Genomic DNA, 21,702 nt, shown 5'->3' with positions numbered 1-21,702 from the left:
GCTGTGTTGAGAACAGGACTCTATGGAAGTCAAGGGTAGAAGCGGAGACGACCCTGGATGTTATTGCTGATCCAAGTGAGAGGTTGGTGACGGTGGTTCAGAATACAGTAATAGCAGCAGAGGTGGTAAGAAGTTGTATAATTCTGAATTAACAGCATTTCAATGTAGAATCACCAGGATTTTTTTTTTGATGGATTAGAGGTACAGTGTAAATCTAAAAGAAAAATGAAGAATAACTTTAAGTGTTCAGACTGAGCAAATGAAAAGATGAAGTTGGCATCATTTCCTTTGGTTAAGGCTGCAGGGAGAGGTTTTTGTAGGGAAGATCAAGAGTCAGTTTTGGATAGGTTGACATGGAAACATCTATCAATCAGTGAGCTATACAATGTTACAGTTTGTGAGAGAGCAAGACTAGAGCTATAAATTTTGGAGTGGAGGCCATATAGAAGGTACATAAAGCCTTGGGAATGACCAAGATCATCAAGAGAGTAAATTTAGATAAAAAAGAGAAGGAAAAGGACTAAGCCCTGGAACACTTCAATAGAAGAAGCTGAGGAGCCTAAGAGGAATCAGCAAATGAAATTTAGAAGGAGTAGCCTGTGAGAGTAGAGAGTACTGAGAGCCATGTGAAGAAAGTGCTTCAAGGAATAAAGAGACGTTGACCATATCAAATGCGGCCAAAAGGTCAAGTGAGATAAAAACTGAGAATTGACCATTAGATTTAGAAATCTGGAGTCATTGGCGATATTGATGAGAGAAGCTTCAGTACAATGATGGGAGAAAGGCCTCACTGAAATGGGGTAGGAGCAAATGGGGCTTCCTCCTCCTTCTTCCTCAACAACTCAATGCAATCTGAAAGGCATTGGGTGGACCAAGCAAGGTAGGTTTGCGCCCTAGGGCAGGGGCCAGGGTGGATGTCAGAGCTCCAGCAGGGCGAGGAGAGCACATGTGCAGGGGGCACCTGGGGAGGAGCATAGGGGCCTGAGTGGGAGTAGAGGTTGTGGAGCGGGAGCATGGTTCCCTGCAGGGGGGTTTCAAATACGGAAAGCAGAAAGCTGGGATCAATCCTGCGATGTAGGACAGGACCTGGTGTTAGTGTGAAGACAAGGTTACATATACACATATATAGAGTGAAATAAATAAATATAGATGCAAAAATGTGTGTGTGTGTGTGTTCTCCAGCTCTGTCCACTCAGGTGAAGTAGGAGCAACAACACTTCAGCAATGAGCACACCTGACATCCACAACATGATTTCTTTTTTTTTTAAACCTAGTTTATTCTTTTTTTTTTTTTATAATATATTTTATTGATTTTTCACAGAGAGGAAGAGAGTGGGATAGAGAGTTAGAAACATCGATGAGAGAGAACCATTGATCAGCCGCCTCCTGCCACAACATGATTTCTAAAGGCCATTCTCAAAGGACCTTGTGCTCTTTGGAGAAACGGATGACTCCAGGGCTGGGGCAGGGAAATAACAAGAGGATCCTAGGACATCCTTTTGTGCCAAAAATTAAGAAAGCACTCCAAGAGTGATGGGGGCATGTCAAAAGGACACAGAAGCCAGCTTTCAACATCAAAATAAATGATGGTAGTGGGTTATAGACCATTGAATAAAAGAGGAAACCATGGATCCCTATCAATATAATGAAATACAATTTTAAAAATTAGAATGTTTGATGAGGAATGGGATAGTAATAGTCTCAAATTCCCTCTCCCAAACTCCAAATATTTATTAATATAAATGGAAAAGAATAACTTTACATGAAGAGACCTGGAAAACACCACCTTAATCAAATAATCAAAGTTAACATTACTAATAAGTGGCAATTTGAAATCATACTCCACTGACAGAATTTAATGAGACGAATGTCCCATCAATTCTAATATATGAATGGCACAGTTTTGTTACCTACATTTAATCATAAAGAAATATCAGACAAACCCAAATTGAGTTACAATACACAAAATAAATGGCCTGTAATCTTCAAAAGGTCAAGGTCACGAAAGCCAAGGACATCTAACAACTAGATGCAACACATGACTCTGAACTGGGTCCTTTTGCTAAAAGGGACATTACTGGGGTGATGTGCAATACTTACATGGGGTCTGAATTTTAGAAGGTAGTAATGTATCAATGTTAATTTCCTAATTCTGATTTGATTATTGTACTTTGATTATAGAAGAACATTCTTACTTGTAGAAAATACACACTAAAGTATTTAGAGGGATAGGGCATCTGTTGACAACTTATTCTCAAATGGTTCAGGGGGGAAAAATTCTTTCCACTGTATTTGAAACTCTCCTGAAACTTTGATATTATTTCCTGAGTATAAATAATTTTTCAAAAGAAAGGGAAAGGAGAATTTAGAGACAGCGAATACAGACAACTTTTCCAGGAAGTCATGCTATACAGCAGAACAAACAAATGAGGCAGTTGCTGGGAGAGAAAGTGGGCAATTCCAGAGGGAAAATGTACATTTTATTTAAGAGGGAGAATGAACATCATGTTTGTATGCTGTTGGGAATGATGAAATAGCCAAAATTATTCAGGATGGGCAGGTGGTAGGGGTGAACTGTTGGAGCATGTCCTTGATTAAGGAGACGAAATTCACGGGCAAGTGAAGGAATTTACTTCTGCCAACAGCAAGGATCTCCCCAGATTGGCAACTGCTAAGACCCTGCTATCTAGCAGCCTCACCAAACCAGATTGGGGCTAAGAACCAGGAGGAAGTGAAGGGGGACTCTTAGATAGTCCCAATAAAGGCCGCCAGACTGTGTTGTTAGGCTCTAAAAAAAAAAAAAAAAAAAAAGTAGAAGAAAGGAAGAAAGAAAGAAACAAAAGGAACCTACTCCAGGCAGACACCCTGACAGCTCTGAGGAGAAGCAGTTGTCTGTATGCATAAGAATCAGACCCAAGAACATAACCGGTATGCTCGGATATAGCTCTATCTTCATTACATCCTAAAATGGAGACAGGTTTTTTCCTTCTTTTAAGGTGCCTTAAATGATGTAATTCCACCCCAGTCTATCTTTTGAGACACATCTTCAAATTGCTGTTGCAAAATGCTTGCAAGCCATCAGGCAAAGAAGTCAGCACTGACAGGCTGCCACTGCCTGTGCATGGGGGGAGTTGTTGGCATTAAGGGTATCGTCATTCAATAGCTCTTTCCTGAGTTGCTGGCAGTAATGGAGCCATGCAGGTTGACAACTTTAATTTGTTGTTTAAAAGAAGCTCAAAGATTTCACTGAGATGGAGGCTTGAAAATGGGACGACGTTACACTGAACACTGAACATTGTCACAGGCCTGACAATATAGGTTAAGGCAAAAGAAACCGCAGAACCTCTGGGAAGAGATGACAGACTTTTCAAAGTAGGAGAAATGAGTGGTCTGACTCCAAGGTGATATTAAATTAATGGTACATTTCAATAGGATATTTTAAAAGAGGAAATAGAATTAATTTTTGAAACATCAGTCATCAAGAAAAAGTACCTTATATTTAATTTACTCTATTTAATAAAAGAAGAAAGACACTCAAAATTACCCTCCAAAATAGTTTTTTTTTAAGAAGGGAGAAACCATCTGGGCTGAACACTAAGCTATTCAGAAAAATTTATTTCCCAGAGATTTCAAATTATCAAAGCTTTACAGTACTATTTCTCTAGCTCCAGGCACAATGCATAACTAAGCACGTACTTGGTGCTTAACAAGTACCTATTAAAAATTTAAAAATTATATAAACTCTCATAAAAATTGAGCTTTATGTTCAATTATTAATGTATACTTGATTGCATTTTTAAATTTTTGCCTCATTTTCAGCAAATCAAATGAATTAGAACTGGCCAGCTTTGAACACAGCCCTTTCCTCTGTAAGTCTTTGATAAACTATGCCAATTTTATTATCCCTGAAAATACTTTCCATTGGCCTAGAAGGAGGCTTCCATCTCATTCTGTCTAACAAACTGAATGCAAGCATGTTGAGGAAAGAAATGTTAAAACTTTCAATTCAGTACTGGAAAAATACTTAAAAAGTCCCAAACCTGGGATGTACCAGGTATGTTCCCTCTCTAGTACCAAGTATGATGACTAACTGGTCCATTTCTCAGTACAGCTTTCTGTGAAGTTCAATTCCAATCTGTCATGAGCCAATCACCAGAAAGATGATTTGATCATTAGAAATGTTCATATTTGGTTAAATAAGTTACACATATTTGCCAGCTAGGAAAATCAGTCTGTTCGTTTTATGTTGAACTGTTTTAAAAAGAAGACATACTATTAAATACTGGCTACTTATAATCATACGCATGACATGATACACTTTATTTATCTGTAAAATGGTCAATTCTGCCCTTCCTTTTTATAGTTCATTACATTTTCTCCTATTACCACAGTTTTATTTGGCAATTACCTTAATTTTCAGAATTTCCAAACCATAGATAAAATTGGAAATGTCACGTAGAATACAGTTCCTAGTGTTTTGTCATATGACACTATTAGTACATAAAGTTAACACTATCTACTGAGTAAGTGTTTCCTGAATGCCTGGAGACCTCAGCACCATGAAGGCAGCAAAAAAATAAATAACATGGTCGTTGGCTTTGAGGGTTATATGGTTTAGTTGGAAAAATTTATCTGATGAGGGTAAAATTAATTAGAAAATTGACTAGTAAGTATGGTCAGAATAGAGATAAAGATTCACGGACAAGCGAGGATTTGAGCGGACCCCTAATAGAGCCAATTAGGTCTATTGGGCTCATTTGGGACAAATGAGGAACCAATTTGACATTTTTATGTGGGGTCAATTTATGGGGCATCCAGTTAGTAAAGAAGCAATTACTTCACCCACTTTCCTGGCCTTCGCTTTCTTTTGCTCTCACATCTACATTATCTTTCATGATATAACATTTTTTCCAGTTTACAATGATTCTCTCCCCTCCTTAAAAATCCATCCCCTGCCCATCCAGATGGATGAGTTAATTCCTAGAAGCCATGTTTGTGCAATGTGGTTCAACGTTAAGGTCCGTTGACTGTAGCTGCAGATGGCTCATTCTTGCTAGAACGGAGATGCCACTCCAAGAATATGGAATTGAGACTAAAAGGGGTTGAATCCATCTATCTCTTTCCTCATGGAGCTGGAACTGTGACATGGGATCCTGGGAGCCAGGGGAAGTCATCTTGCGTCTGCCACATGGAATAGCCGCTGAGAAATCTATGCTTCCTCAGAAAAGGAAGAGGCAGACACACAGAGAGAAGCGGAGACATGTCGCCGAGCACCCACAGTTCCCGATGGCCTTTCAATTCTCATGTCCGCTGCTGACCCAGCTACATGTCTGCTCTTGGATCCTGAGATACTCTCTGTCTTTTACAATCAATCCCTTCTTTTTGCTTAAGCTAGCTTGGGTTAGATTCCTATTATTAGAAACCCAAAGACTCCTAATATAGTGACGAATAAATAGATGCACCAAGTCCTGCTGTCCTTTACGTTTATGCTTGCTCTCAGCTCGTTCTCTCAGGACAGGGTTTCTTTCACTTGCCTTAGTGTGAGTATACTGCTGTTTCACATATCTGCGTGGCACGGTCTCCACAACACCCTCTCTGCCCCTTCCCCACACCCCTGCCCAGCTTCCTTTGATTTTACTTTTTTGTTCCTGAATGAAATGCTAACAAAGAAACACAGAAAGGCTGGGAGTATAATTGTATATGCCTGCAGCTTATGAATAGATAATGGGTTCCTTAGCCCACATCTCCCAGGATCTGTGATGTAAAGAGATAGGAAACAAGAAGGTTTAAAAATGAATATGCTATTCAGATCCTTTTATGGTAGGGCTACTCTATGCAGCCACGTGAGAGATAAGGCCACTCCCTGCTTAAGGGACCCTCAGCAGCTCCAGGGCCAGCTGTATCTCTGACCCCCTGCTCCTTGTGGCCTCAGCCACAGTAGGCTCCAACTGATGTATGTAAAGCCCCTGCTGCCAGAAATGATGACTCGAACAGGTCACTCTCAGACTAGAAAATCACAACCTGGGCTCTTCAGAGAGAAGCCCCTTCCTGCTGACAGTATCTGCACTGAAAGCAGGTGTTGAAGCCTGAACGCTCAGAAGCCCTGAAGGGACCCCTAAAGGCAGATAAGCAAGCCCTAAACCAGCTAGCTGACAACTGTCAACACAGCCGCAGTTTGATCCAACAGCTAAACTAAAAATAACCTGACACTTCACCACAGCATGCCGGCCTGGCTCTGATGTGCAGAGCAAATGCTGAGATACAGGCTGCTGCAGCATTTCCAGCAATTTAATAATGACGTCACGAGGGATTCGTAGATTTGAATGAGAAGATCACCCAAGAAGGCCGCTCCTCGGCGCTCAGTTGATTAGGCTGATGCTTTGTCTCTCTTTTAACAGCGATTGATTTGGTCCCTTTAGAAGTAGCATACAGAGGGAACCAGGTGTGCTGTGGCTTCTTTCTGATGATACTTGGTAATTATGCTCCTTGGATATCTTACTGGCACTACTGATAGGTCTTGGTCATACTTTGTGTGACCCTTCACTAGACAAGGAGATCCTTGAGGGCAAGCATCATGTCTTCATCTGTATCCATCTCTGTATCTCTAGTACCTAACAAGGCCTGGCAATTTAGAAAGCTCTTAGTAAGACATTTATTAGATAAATGAATAAATGAACAACTGAAGAAACGCAAAAGTACAACTTTGGGAGGAGGGTTTTAGGAAGCTTCTTGAAGGATGTGATGATTGGTCTGAGTCTTCAAGGAACTATAAATTCACTGGAGTTAGTAAAACAGAAAGGTAGAGAGGAGGAGATTGAGTGTTCCAGGCATTTGAAATTCCCACCAAGGGAATGAAGTGGTTCAGTATAACATATGGGCAAAAGGAAGGGGGTAAAGCTGAAAGATAGGAAGGGTCCAGAAGAACCTTGCATACTCTGCCAAAGAATTTGAATTTTATAATGTGATACATCACACAAACAAAGTGAAGGATAAAAATGATTAGATCACACCAATAGATGCATAAAAAACATCTGACATAACCCAACATGAGAGTTATTGATAAAAACTCTCAGCAAAGTGAGGATGGGGGAACATACCTCAACATGACAAAGGCCATACTGGTATATGACAAACCCACAGCTAAGGTCATACTCAATAGTGAAAAGCTAAAAGCTTTTTCTTTAAGATCAGGAATAAGACAAGAATGCCTACTTTTATTACTTTTATTCAACATAGGAATGGAAGTCCTGACCCCAGCAATCAGACAAGAAAAAGAAATAAAAAGCATCCATATTGGAAAGGAAGAAATAAAACTGTCATTATCTGCAGATGACATAATATTATATATAGAGAGAACCCTAAAGATTCCACCCCAAAACTACTAGAACTAATAACTGAATTCAGTAAAGTAGCAAGATGTAAAGTTAATATTCAGAAATTGATTGTATTTTATACACTAATAAAAACCAATCAGAAAGAAAAATTAAGAAAACAATCCCATATACAATTGCATCAAAAAGAATAAAATACCTAGGAAGAAATTTAACTAAGGAGGTAAAAGACTTGTACTTGGAAAGACATTGAAAATGGTGAAAGGGATTAAGAAGCACAAATTGAAAGTCACAAAAACCATCATTGGGATGTGAAGCACAGCATAGGGAATATAGTCAATAGTATTGTAATAACTATGTATGGTGCTAGATGGGTACTAGAATTATAGGGGTGATCACACGTAAGATGTGCAAATGTCTAATCACTATGTTGAACACCTGAAACTAATATAATATTGTATGGCAACTGTGATTGGAAAATAAGTTTTAAAAGAAGAGTTTGAATTTTATTTTTCAGGTGATGGCAATCACAAAAAGATTTTCAGTAGGAGGGGAATATAATGAGGTTTCTTTTTTAAAAATATGTTTTTATTGATTTCAGAGAGGAAGGGAGAGGGAGAGAGAGATACCAATAGAAACATCAATGATGAGAGAGAATCATTTATCGGCTGCCTCCTGCACACCCCACAATGGGATCAAGCCTGCAACCCGGGCATGTGCCCTTGACCGGAATTGAATCTAGGACCCTTCAGTCTGCAGGCTCTATCTACTGAGCCAAACTGGCTAGGGCTATAATATTTCTTATAGAAATTTTTCTTTGGCAACAACATGAAGGGTAATTGAGATGGGATTTCAGAGAACAGCTTAGAAGAAACCCTTGCAGTTAATAGTTCAGGTGGGAATTTTAAAGGTCTGACCTTTGACTGAAAAGGCCTATATCTGTCTTCTTCCTCCCACTGTCAGCTTTTCATCACCAGAAACACTATCAGAACCTCCTTCAGGAGCCAGGCCTGGGGATGCTGAGTAGTAATAGAAAATGGCCATCCACAATGGTTCTTCACCAACACTTTTATCTTAGTTGGGCCACCCCAAAAGACAAAGTGGACTTTTTCAGAAGGTCTATGAGCAGAAACTGACCCCCCAACCCACAGACAAAAAGAACTGCAAAATTCCCTTTTTATAAAAAACTAGAAACCCGTTGCACGAAGTTTCGTGCAATAGACTTTCACCTGGCTGCCGGCAGCAGTTTTCCGGCACCAGTTTTCCTCTGGCCACCCGCCGATCAGAGCGCCTCCCGCCAGCGCGATCGGCTACCTTGAGAGGAACTCCGATCCGGGAGGCGCTCCGATCGGCGGGTGGCCAGAGGAAAACTGGTGCTGGCGGAAAACTGCTGCCAGCAGCCACGCAATCGGCCACCACCAGCATCTTCCGCCGGCCCCATGGGTCTTTCCGCAGCGTTGGCCTAACGGCCGATGGGAGGAGCGGGAGTCGGGGACTCGCAAGTCCCCGCCCCCCGCTCCTACCGCCAGCCAATCGGCCACCCTGAGTCCCGTCCCCCGCGCCTCCAGCCGGCCCAATCGTGGGCGTAGCGGAGTGATGCAATTTGCATATTGCCTTTTTATTATGTAGGATGATTTTAAAATATTATTTTTATTGATTTCAGAGAGGAAAGGAGAGGAAGAGAGAGATAGAAACATCAATGATGAGAGAGAATAATTGATCAGCTGCCTTCTGTACACCTCCCACTGGGGATTGAGCCCGCAACCCAGGCATGTGCCTTTGACTGGAATCAAACCTGGGGTCCTCAGGCTGACGCTCTGCCCACTAAGCCAAACTGGCTAGGGCTGCAAAATTCCTTTTGATGCCATAATCCTTGGGCTCCTCACTTCTCGCAGCAATTATTGTGCCCACCACTATATTGTGCTTTTTCAGCAAGGGAGTATGCAAGAAGAGGCAAAGGGGAAAGAGGAGAAGAGGAAGGTGGTAGAGGAGCGAGGTAGATGGTGAAGGCCCTTTATTTATCTCATTTGGGAATAAAGAAGAAGAATGAAAGCTGTTACAAGAAGAGTAGAAGCTGTTTACTATATCTTGTGGCCCCTTAGCAGGACTCAGATTTTACAAAGGAGATTTAGGATAGATGGAAGAGCTTATTAAAGGGGAAGACCAGCTCTCCCACCACTCTCTGGCACAAATCTGATGGGAGTTAAAAGGAGCTAACCCCTTTCCCTAGGACCCAGGTCCTCCGCCTCAGCTATACAATGATATTAACTAATAACTAAAAAAAATATGCTCATGCCTGAATCATACCCCAAGAGATTCTAATTGAATCAGTCTAGAATGTGGTCTTGGAACTGGTCTGTTTATAGAATTCGCTGAGTGATTTGAATGTACAGATGAGCTGAGAACCATTGCTCTAGACCAGGCGTCCTCAAACTATGGCCCGCGGGCCACATGTGGGTGTTTTTGCCGTTTTGTTTTTTTACTTCAAAATAAGATATGTGCAGTGTGCACAGGAATTTGTTCATAGTTTTTTTTTTTAAACTATAGTCCGGCCCTCCAACGGTCTGAGGGACAGTGAACTGGCCCCTGTTTAAAAAGTTTGAGGACCCCTGCCTAGACCCAGGGGCCACCAAGTTTTCTATAAAAGGCCGGAGAGTAAACATATTATGCTTTGTGGGTCACATGTTCTTCGTTGCAACTACTCGACTCAGCTGTTCTAGTGTGAAGGTAGCCATAGACAATATGTCAATGAATGGGCCCAACTGTGTTCTTATAAAACTTTATAAAAATAGGCAGTAGGGTGAATCTCGCTCATGAGTTGTAATTTATTGCTCCTTATTCTACAAACACACTCCAAAGGAAGTAAGTCAGGAATGGAGAAAGTAGAAAAAATATGCTAGTTTATAAAAAAGGCATTTGGAAGAATGCCTAGTTTTATTTAGTAAAATAAGATATGTTTCTGAGGTCCATTTCATAAGATGTTGGGTCTTCTGAGGAAGTGAAGTTTTGGTAGTTGACAAAATTCACTTTACCAACCCTGCAGTAGCTACCTGCTAATAATGGCGCTGTGTAGGTCAATTTTACATTTAAAATGTGATCACAAAGAGTTTGAATTTTAAGTCTTGGTTCCATGAATTAGGCCCAACTTAAGGCAAAGCTGTCAGGTTAGATATGGGGAGTAAAAGAAAGAAGAAAAAAAAAAGACTATTATCTTCCATTAAGCCTTTAGGCTATTTGACTTCTCAGGGAGATCATGTGTGATGGATTAAAAAAATACAATAATAACCTACAATGGTGAATTAGAAGGATTAGACATGAAAGATGGACAACTTAAACTTAGAACTTAAATCAGGACAGAAAAAAATTAAAACCCGAATAAGAAGAGGATCCTACAAGGTAAGGGAGGTGTCCTGGTGGACTGTATTCTTCAATTTCCTTGGCTAGAATTCGGTCAGGAGCCTATCTTTTATTTCTGTTTTGTTGTTATTGTTTTGTTCTTAATTCTACATGCATCGCCAATTTCAATTTATACTATCATATTATGCTGGAGAAATCTAGAGAAAGCAGACATTAGAAAAAAGAATTTTTGCCTAATTATGAAGTGTTTCTTCCATCCTCACTGGTTTCACTGCTCTCTATGGAAAAGGGAGTACATGACAGGTTGCTGCCGAGCATGCTCCTGATAGTCAGGGCTAGATGAGCTGTGTGGGTTCTGTTGGCCTTACCTTTATCCTGTCGATGTTGGCTTCCATCTTCAGCTGTTCCACCAGCTTCCTGGCTTGCGCTATGCTGGCAGTGTTGTTGCTAGCCATTGGGGTGCCGGGTGGGTTTTTCAGACACCCTGAGAAAGACAATGAGGAGGAAGAATGCGTCAGAGACTTCAGGAGCTGCCAAGTGCACAAATTCATCAGAACTGAGGGATCTCAAAAGAGTGGCTGGAGTCAGGCCTGGCTAGTCCAGTCCTCTAGCTCCTCAGTCCAGCTCTGCCTCAGACTGTCAGGTGGACCAGAATATGGAGTTTGCTTTTCCAACTCCCCTGACCTTTTGCCTTTATTTAGGGGCAAAAAAAATGAAGTCTGTTACCAAGTCGGTCCTAATCAGATGTGCTGCCACATTAATAAAGCAAGTTATTAACATTATCATAGTTTATTAAATAACTTCAAAATAATAAGGGTTGAGTGTACACATTGTTACTGTTGTTATTTATAGGGTACGACTATTGTCAGATTCTGTGTTAAGTGCCCTGGGAGGATGAGTGAAAGGCAGGTGGAGAGAGGAATGGGAAATTATATAATCCTTCAGGACTAAAGACACCGAGTTTACCATGTTTTCCTGATGGGCTCAAACACCAACTTTTGGTTACCTTTAACCACCTAGCCTATCACACTGCAGAGACACTGCAATGGGAGGTGTGGCTTTGCAGTGTCCCGATCCAGCATTGTTTTAAATAGTCACTTCTCTTCACTCTGTCTGAAATATGGCTTTCTTCACAACTACACACTTCCCTCACAATGCTTCAGAAACACATCTATAATGTCCAGGGGGAGGGATTGCCAGGTCTAAATGGTTAATTATGTCAATGAGTTCACGAATGGCATTCTACATTAAGTAAAATAGACATTACTTTTTAAAATGTGAAAATAGAAGACAAATGTTTAGAGAGTGGAGCCCTGTATCTATGTAGCTTGTGAGATGGCTTCTTTGCCCAGGCTCTGCCAGACCCCCTCCTATCCTTGACCCCACCCCCTTCCACTTCCTATCCCAACTTCATTCCTCTTCTAATTCTTTCTTGGCCCACCGTCTCACTTTATTCTTATTGTTCATCTCGGAATGCATCCTATTTTATTTTCAGTGCCGATTTTCCCCGCCTTCTGATCAGGTCTCGCTTCTTGCCAAAATGCCATGTGCTATTTCAGGACCATCTGTGTAAATGTGCCCCTTGGGGTCACTGACCCCCAATAACGAAGCACTGTCTGCAATTTAACTAGCACTGTCTGAGAGCTGCATGACTCAGGAAATGCGAAGCATTATAACACTCTGAAGACATTATTTTAAAAACCATGACTTCTGCTAGCTTTGGGGAATATTTTTATCTACAGATAAAGTGGAATCAGGTTGCCATCTAAAAAAGGAAGAGCACTTGTATGCATGCACATTAGCATAACCAATGGACACAGACACTGCCCCGGTGGGGGCTTACCTGGGGTGGGAATGGCTGGGGGAGGGGGAGTTAAGCAGGGAAAAAGGAGACATATGTAAATCTTTACACAATAATTAAATAAAATTTAAAAAAAGGAAGAGGAAGGTAGTTCACAGAACAGCTACAGCAGATGATAAAAAACTTCAGTTTCCCTTAAAGAAGTCAGGGGTAAACAATATCTCTGGTATTGAAGGGATAAAAAAAAAATAAATAAAAGAGGAAAGAGCAAATAAAAACCTGGGGAAGGAAGAATAACACATAGGTTTTTTGTTTTTTTTTACTAAAATCAAGAAATAATTTTTAATTACCAAAAAAACAAAACAAAACAAAAACCACAAAAGACTGTAAATTATTTCCTTAGGTTATCTAGTTCTTCATGACAAAAAAAAATTATGTATGACTCTCTGTAAACAAAGAAGTCCCTTTCTAGAGAGTGCTATTTTATAAAGAATACTGAAAAATAAATTGGAAGATAAGGTAACTGTTTTCTCAATTTATTTTCAAAGGTTTTGGAGAGAATAAAGTGGGAAGGAAGATGCAAGGAATTTTAAAGCCACAACGATCTCTGACTCTGCTTTCATATGCTTGAAGATCAAGAAACATGTAAAAACAAACACAAAAATAAATAAAAGGAGGCTTTAACAACTATGATTTCATCAGCATGGTTAGGGATCCAACAATCTTAGTCCTACAGAGAAATTAAGCATATGCCCCTAAATCAAACAAACATCTAACCAGTTTGCAAAACCTTACAGGGCCAAGATGGAATACTGACTTACCCGGCAGAGTAGCCTAACTCTTCCATTCATCCAGAGTTGGAAGCAGCCATGATCTACAAGCCCCTGGACACTGTTTTGTGAAGCCAACCTAAAATTTATCACACTAGGATACAGACTATCATAGAATTACCCAGTCCTCATGGGGCTTGAGGGAGCTTTGGGATTCTGGTCAGCTATTCTTATGCCCTTGAATATAAATGAGATTACAAAGATCACAGCTTGCTTCCAAATACTCCTTCTTCTTCTTCATTAGTAATATATATATATATATATATTTTACAGAGACTCCCCTTCTCCCCTCCACCAGAATCCTGAATTTTAGCTGGGCACATTAAGCTCAACGATACATTCCCCAGCCTCCCTTGCAGCTCAGTCTAGTTAAATGACTTAAGCTTTGCCCAGTGAGATATAAGCAGAAGTATCCTTGAAGGGAGGGGGTGTGCCCTCTGCCTCCCCTTCCTCCTGCCACTGGCCTGGAGGGTAGTCATGTTGACCATAGAGCTCCATCTTGAACCTCTAGGCTGCACTCCAGGGTGAGCAGGGAGGAGCTGGGTCCTTACTGACATGGTAGAGCCACCAGACCAGCTGTGAACCGGTTACCATCTATGTGAAGAGAAATGAGCACTGATCTTGTTTCCATCACCATTATTAAGGGTTTCTCTGCTATTGGCTAACATATCTGCCATTAACTGAGTACATAACCCCTTCTTTTCATTTGAGTATCTAAGAAAGTCTATGTCCTAATGCCTGCTCAAGTTCCCAGGAAAGCTGTGGATGTCCTGAGGAGACTGAGCTAGAAAGTCTATTGCTGCTGTAATACATTCCTATATATTTAGTAACTTAAATAATAGAGGTTTATTATCCTACAGTTTTGGAGGTCAGGAATCTTAAATAGGTCTCCCTGGGCTAAATTCTAGGTGCTGGCAGGGCTGCATTTCTTCTGGAGGTTCTGAGGAAAAAGCTCTTTCTTTTCCTTTTGTAGCTTCTGGAGGCTGCCAGCATTCCTTGGCTCTTGGCCTTTTCCCCATCTTCAAAGTCAGCGATCGTGAATTGAGTCCTTCTCATGTCATATCACCCTAACATATTCTCCAGTCACATTTCCCTTTGACTCTCTTCTGCCCCCTAACGAGATTGGGCCCACCCAGCTAACCCAGGATACTCTCCCTATCTTTAGGTCAGCTGATTAGCAACCTTAATTCCATCTGCAACTTTATTTCCCCTTTGCCATGTAACAACATATTCACAGGTTCCAGGAATGGGGACATGGACATCTTTGGGGGACTTTATCCTTCTTACCATAGAAGGAGACCTCTATGCAGGCAGAGAAGGGAAGTAGGAAGGTTGAGGTTGAGTTGGGAAAAGAAGAGGAATGGGGCAGGATGCCAGTCTAGACATACTGGGAGAGAACATGGTTGAAATCTAAATGGACTTAAGTCTTAAGAGAAAAAATAAAAATAGGCTTTGATTTGTGCTCCTAGTTTTAGGAAGATACATCCTGAATGTTCTTGTTTTACCATATGACCCAACAGAGGTCTAGTGCCACTTTGAGAATCGCTTTGTGCATTTTCCTTTTTCACATCCAGCTGCTTTCCCATAAAAGCACTGACAAAATTCCCCTCCTGAAGACTAAAAACTGTGGAGTCCTAGACCAGTGTTCCAAAGAAGTATGTGTTTTCCTAAAAAGTGGCTGTGGTAAATAAGAAAAGTTGGCCTGCCCGAACCGGCTTGGCTCAGTGGATAGTCGGCCTGCGGACTAAAGGGTCCCGGGTTCGATTACGGTCAAGGGCATGTACCTTGGTTGCAGGCACATCCCCAGTAGGGGGTGTACAGGAGGCAGCTGATCGATGTTTCTCTCTCATCCACGTTTCTAACTCTCTATCCCTCTCCCTTCCACTCTGTAAAAAATCAATAAAATATATTAAAAAAGAAAAGAAAAGAAAAAAAAATTGGCCTATTGTTTAAGCTTCAGGCATTTGGAAAAAACATTTTATACTTACACACACACACACACACACACACACACACACACACACACACACTCTTTTCATCATATAAAACTGAAACTCTATATTCAATAAACAGTAACTCCCATTCTTTTCTCCCTTCAGCCCTGAAAATCACCATTCTACATCCTGTTTCTGTGGTTTTGGCTATTCTAGATACCTCATGGAGGTAAAATCATACACTTTTTGTCTTCCCATGACTGGCTTATTTCATGTCCTCAAGGTTCATTCATGCTGTAGCATGTGTCAGAATTTCCTTCTGTTTTAAGGCTGAATAATATTTCATTGTATGTATATAGCAAGTTTTGCTTATCCATTTATCTGTTGATGGATACCTGGGTCACTTCCATGTTTTAGCTACTATGAATAGCACCTCTATGAACATGGATATATAAATATCTTTCCAAGACCCTACTTTTGGTTCTTTTGGGTAAATCCCTAGAAGTGGAATTGCTGGATTACATGTAAATCTATTTTTTTATTTTTTGAGGAACAGCCATACTGTTTTCCACAGCGGCTGTACCATTTTACATGCTTATAAAAAGTACACAAGGGTTCCAGTTTTTCGTTATCTTCACCAACACTTGTTATTTTCTGTTTGTTTGGTTTTTTGATAGTAGTCACCCTAATAAGTGAGAGGTGGTTTCTCTTTGTGGTTTGATTTTTATTCCATAATGATTAGTGATATTGAGCTTCTTTTCCTATACTTACCAACCACTTGTATATCTTCTTTGGAGAAATGTCTATTCAAATCCTTTGCCCATTTTTGAAATAGTGTTGTTTTTGTTTTTTGAAATAGTGTTTTTGTTGTTGAGTTTTAGGAGTTCTCTATCTATTCTGAATATATTAATCTCTTATCAGACATATGGCTTGTAAATATTTTCTCCCATTCTATGAATTGCCTTCTCACTTTGTTAATAGTATGCTTTGATGCACACAAGCTTTTAATTTTCATGAAGTCCAATTTGTCTATTTTTTCTTTTGTTGCTTGTGCCTTTGTTGTCATATCCAGGAAATCATCACCAAATCCAATGTTGTGAAGCTTTTTCCCTATGTTTTCTTCAGAGTTTTATAGTTTTAGCTCTTACATTTAGGTCTTTGATACATTTTGAGCTAATTTTTATATATAGCATTAGGTAATGGTACGACACCATTTTTTTTTTTTTTTTGCATGTGGATATCTAGTTTTCCCAGCACCATTTGTTGAAAAGACTGTCTTTTCCCTATTAAGTGGTCTTGCCACCCTTGCTGAAAATCATTTGACCATATATGTGAGGGTTCCTTCCTGTGCTCTCTATTCTATTCCTAAATTAATTCAATTCTCAGTTAATTTCTAAGTATTTTATTGCTTTGACACTGTTGTAAATGGAAAGTCTCAATTATTATCCTTTCCAGATTGCTCATTGTTAGTGTATAGAAATGCTACATTACTGTTTTTTTAATGGGGAGGAGGGAGCCTTTTGCCTTTCAATGCTGTGAGAGAAATTGCTGTGAGAAGTGTTGTTGAGCAAAGGGTCTTGCACCTTGTGGACATAATGGGGCCAAGAAAAGTGTTGACAGAGCCCTGTTAGAGGCGTAGGCAGTTTCAACAGGGAAGCAGACACACATCAGATATTCTTGACGAATGTTCCTGTTTTATTTTACATGTAACCCAAATTGGGCAGAAATGATTTTTTTTATAAGAGAGAAAGAAATTGTTTGAATACACAAACTAAAATAGCTAAGAGAAAAAGTGAAATTCTGCTGAAAAGATCAGTCAGATAAAGCTTTAAAATATACATACCTCTTAAGAACAACTAAAAGCTTTTGGTTAAAAATAAAGGGTGATTCATCTCTATGCCTTGCTCCTCTCTGACCCCATCAGCCCAGTCTTTGGACTGCCTTGTGATGCACTGGAGTTTGCCTTTGCCGAAGCCCAGCCTGGCCCTGGAGCCATCAGAGGGCCACTCTAGAGATTCACCCAGCGGTGGACTCTACTTCTCCTCAAAATCGGTGGAGCAGAAGGAAATTGAGTCCAAATCTGGTTCTCTTGGGGAAACTCTGGATTCCTGAGGTCATTTCTGGGAGTCAGTTGGGTTGATGAGCAAAGGTTGGGTAGTACTAGAGTGACACTCTTTGGTCCATCAAGCTGTTCTGAGCCCAGCAACTGGTAGCACTATCAAGTGTTGTATCATTTGGCAAACAAGTTACGGCATAGAGTACGGTGGTCACACATCTCTACATTCTAATTAGAGGATATGATACTGCACACCAATTCGTTCAGAATTCTATAGCCAAAACCTCTTTTAAAAATTCTAATAATTTACCCACTGGAATGTCCAAATAGGATTCAATCTATTCTCCAAGCCTCACTAGATTCATGGCAGTGTTTCTCAATCAGCGGAGGTACCACGCCTTCAGAGGCACTTGGAAATGTGTGGCGTGGTCTGGGTTATGCTAATAACTAGAGATGCTCCTGGCATTTAGGGAGCAGAGGCAGAAGCTCTTGTGCCCTGCAGAGTGCCAGGCAACAATGACGTGGGCTGCTCAAAAGGCCCATGGTACTCTCCATGGGAAAGGACACTGACAAAGTAGCTACAGAGAGAGCCATGCATGAAAAATCCGCTCAAAGAAAGTACTCTGCGAGGAAAGTTGCAACTAACTGGGCTTTTATACTTGTGTCTTATGATCCCTATTACCGTTCCAGCGATGAATAAGTGTTAAGTGCTCTTGATTCTCATTAGCATTATGCTTTATGGACATTTGATTCCTGTTTATTTAAAAGAGAACAGTCAGAGGGAAGGCGGGGGAGGGTGGTGGGAAGAGATCAATCAATGAAATTGCATGCATACATGTATATCCTGTGGACATAGACAGCGGGGTGGTGAGAGCCTGCGGGAGGAGGGACGGAGCAGGCTGGAAGAGGTTAATGGGGGGAAAAGGAGGAACTATGTAAAACCTTCAACAATAAAGATTAGAAATAAAATAATAATAATAAAAAAGAGAACAGTCTCTTTCTTGCAATGTGCTGGTAGAATGAGATTATGCTGGGTTTTATCTGCCAGCGAGCAAAAAGAATACAAACGACAAAACCCCCTAGAACAATAATAAAGCTTGTGTAGGACAGATTGGCAGGACTCCGCAAGAATGTCCTAATTATCCTACCTGAATTCCAAACCCAAGAATAATACAGAAGGCATTTTTTTGTTTGTTTCTTTTGTTTTCAGCTGATGAGAGGAATACCCTGACCCCCACCCCAGCAATAGGAGAGATAGGCCTGTCATGGACTAATAAGCATTCGATGAGCTTTCTTTTTCTAATGATACATCCAGCATTTAAGTTTCTTTCAGGAGGAACTTTTCTGTTAAGAAAACACACATTTTCTTGCCATCTAGGCTTAGGAATAAACACACAACCCTTTATTTCTGTGACACAAAGATAAATAAATGTGCTGGTAATGGGATTTTTGCCTTAGAGAGTGTAGGTTAATTGTGGAGGATCCCATTCTATTACTACGCTAGTGGTGTTCTTTAAGCCCGGCAGCCTGGCCTCCAGCAGGCTTCCCTATGGTCTTTCATTTTAATTATAACCGTGTGTTTCTCAGAACTGTGTTTTGATATTTGCAGTAGGTGCTAAGGCGGTTTGATTTATTTGTTTTGTATATTTACAGGTTCAGATTACATTGGCAATAACACAAACGATTTTCGGTCTAGAAAACAAATGAGAGGTTTATAGTCTCTCAGTCACCTGGTGATACCTTTAGGATTCTCATCTGTCAGTTAGCCATATCATTCATTGGTGAGGGCTTTTGAATTAGAGGACTAATTTCAAACGATTCTAATTAAAACTATTTCTGAGCTTCGACATTAGTCGCCCAGATAAATATCTTTGTTACCTGTTCACACCACAACCTAAGTTCAGCTTGGTCATTTTGCCACTCATCTGTTTTGATCCCTACTCTAATTTATTCTTCAGCAAGCAAGGACAGCCTCACGAATTGATTAGATTACGCCTACAAAGGGTACAGTTAATATCCATCCTGCGAAGGGCTTTAACAGTCAGAACGCCAGTGAATGTATGCGTAGCAGCTGCAGTGTGAAGAATAATGATTGTAGGATAGCCTGCCAGGCTTCAGCGTCGCTCTTTGTCAGGCATCTCTCTCTGTTACCAGTTGGCCACTTTGACTTGATACCAAAATAGCACATTTCAATCCGTACTAATCAGCACACACTAATTTCTTTTTGGTGCTCCAGCCACTAGGGATCTTTTCAATCAATAAGGGATTTATTCGTGAAGCGTGTTGCTTCTCCCTCAACACTTCCAGGCCCCAGAGTCTCAGGGTTGGAGTCCATCTTGGATGCTTACTCTTTCCCAATTGTGTTTCAAAAATCGGAAACGTCATCAAGATATCTTTTGGGGATCACAATGGGCTGGTCTCCTCCCTTGCCTTTGCTCAGAGTTGAGCAGCAGTGTGGAGACTGGAGGAGAATGAAAACAGAGATGAGAATGGGGCAAGTGGGGGGGACAGTGAGGGAGGTAGAAAATATCCACACAGACTTAGGCATGGGGGAGCTTGGGGATAAGGGGTATGAAATGATACTGAACTCCACTGGGTGCTGATTGATATTTGAAGAGGAGGGGACGGGAGGGGGTCCAGGGAGATGAAGGAGGCACCGCAAGATATCCTCCCCTGGGGAGCATCAGGGAGTTCGCAGGCAGCCAGGATGCACAGAGCTGGACACCACAAGCTGGCGAAGGTGAAAGATGGATTTGTAAACAAATTAAAACAGGGGCCTTCTAAGTACCTCGCCACCTCCCCCATCTTTTAGTGCTTCTCATTTCCGGGAACTCAATTTTACAGGCCAAAAGCTCTGTTCTTTCACCAGAGGACCAGAAACTCATATTAAAAATGAACATTAGCTTGTAAACCAAGAGCTTGCCGTGTGCCAGGAAGTGGGCCGAGTGCTTTAGAGCATCATCCTATTTAACCCTCACGATTCCAGGGAAGCAAGTAACCACTGCATCCCTTGGCTGCAGGAGACTGAGGTTTAGATGAAGTCGGAACATTAGTGTTTCTGAATCATGCTCCCCGGAGGAAGGTTTCCTTCCAGCCCTCTCAATTCACATTTTTAGAGGCAGCAGACCAATCCTAATCTGGGGACGATGGTATATGTTTGGCTATTTCACAAACATAATAGCAAATTTCACCGTCTCTGTAGCTCGGGGAGAGCAAGTGGGAGTGAGGGCTAGTGTGCCACGAGGGAAGGAAAGGGACCAAGGGAGTGACATCAACTTAAAGTCCACTCTGTACTGTTTCTGTGAGGATTTGCTGGGATGTGGCCACTTGCCCACCGGAAGAAAGACAAGATCCCATCTGATTTCTCTCAAATCAGCGTGGAAGCCATCAATGCTGTGCAGGTGGAGAGTAAGACACAGCCCAGCTCCCCCATTCCACTGGGCTGCCAGAAACCGTGATTTGAGATGGCAGGTGTCTGCTTTCCAGTAAGCTGCTGCTCTGAAACAGCTTCTCTGCGAGACACAGCCTAACTCTTGGAGAGAGCATCATTGGTTAGCTGCTCCTAACGACCTTGACAAAAACACATCCCTTGAACAATGTTGACTCAAAGTCATGGATTTTTACAGATTATGTAAAATGAAACAGGAATGAATAGGCCATGTTGCAACTTAAAAATGACATGTAAGCTTTTCGTTTTTATCTGGGCCTTGGCTAAGGAAACGGCTTGTTATGCACAAATGGGGCTGACATTCTTAGATGTTAAATGGGCTTTGTTCAAGGAAAAAGGATTAGTATTTTGTATGGCATATGTTGGATTTTCTCTTTCTTTTCTTTTTTCTTTTTTTAAATATGGAAGCCCAGACCACGAACCAGTAGGATTCCAACAAAAGAGAAATAATGAGCTTGTTTCCATAGAAATGGCTCTGTTAACCTCCTGATGTCTAATGCTCTGCAACAGCAGGCAAAGGGGATCTGACAGGCTGCGGTCTTCTGCCTCCCTGTAGGAAATTATCTATTGGTTAATTAATTTCTTAAAAAACAACAACAACCCACTGCTTCAATTCTGAATTCTCAGTGGATCTCAAGGCGCGGACAAACCCCCGGAGTTTGTCCGCGCTTCCTTGCCACTGTTCCAATGGCCCCTTAGGCTTACAAAACGGTAACACCGGAAGTCCTTTGGTTGAGCTCCTCAACACAGCCCCCTACCCCCCAGTAAGAACCGGACCTCCTCCATTCAGGTTTGTTTTTTATCACTGTGTTGTCTGGGAATATTCCCAGTGATACAACTGACAAGAGGGAAAAACAGGCACTAGGCGATAGGAGATCTGAATTCTAGTGTAATTCTGACATTCTCAAGCTGTTTTACAGTGGGAAAATCATTTAATCTTTCTGG

General features: G+C 41.1%; 1 protein-coding gene across 1 annotated transcript in view; it reads right to left on the bottom strand.

The window, feature by feature from the left end:
* Positions 1-21,702, bottom strand: part of GNG2 (G protein subunit gamma 2) — a 110,658-nt gene that overhangs the window by 9,421 nt on the left and 79,535 nt on the right. Inside the window, exon 3 of the mRNA XM_079769479.1 lies at positions 11,057-11,172. Within this exon, the coding sequence (XP_079625605.1) occupies positions 11,057-11,143 (87 nt within the window). The 5' untranslated portion in view covers positions 11,144-11,172. The remainder of the gene's footprint in view (positions 1-11,056; positions 11,173-21,702) is intronic.

The sequence above is a fragment of the Cnephaeus nilssonii genome (assembly GCF_951640355.1).
Source record: "Cnephaeus nilssonii genome assembly, chromosome: 4".
NCBI lineage: Eukaryota > Metazoa > Chordata > Mammalia > Chiroptera > Vespertilionidae > Cnephaeus > Cnephaeus nilssonii.
Note: the sequence above shows the minus strand (reverse complement) of the source record. Positions and strands in the feature narration are given on the sequence as shown.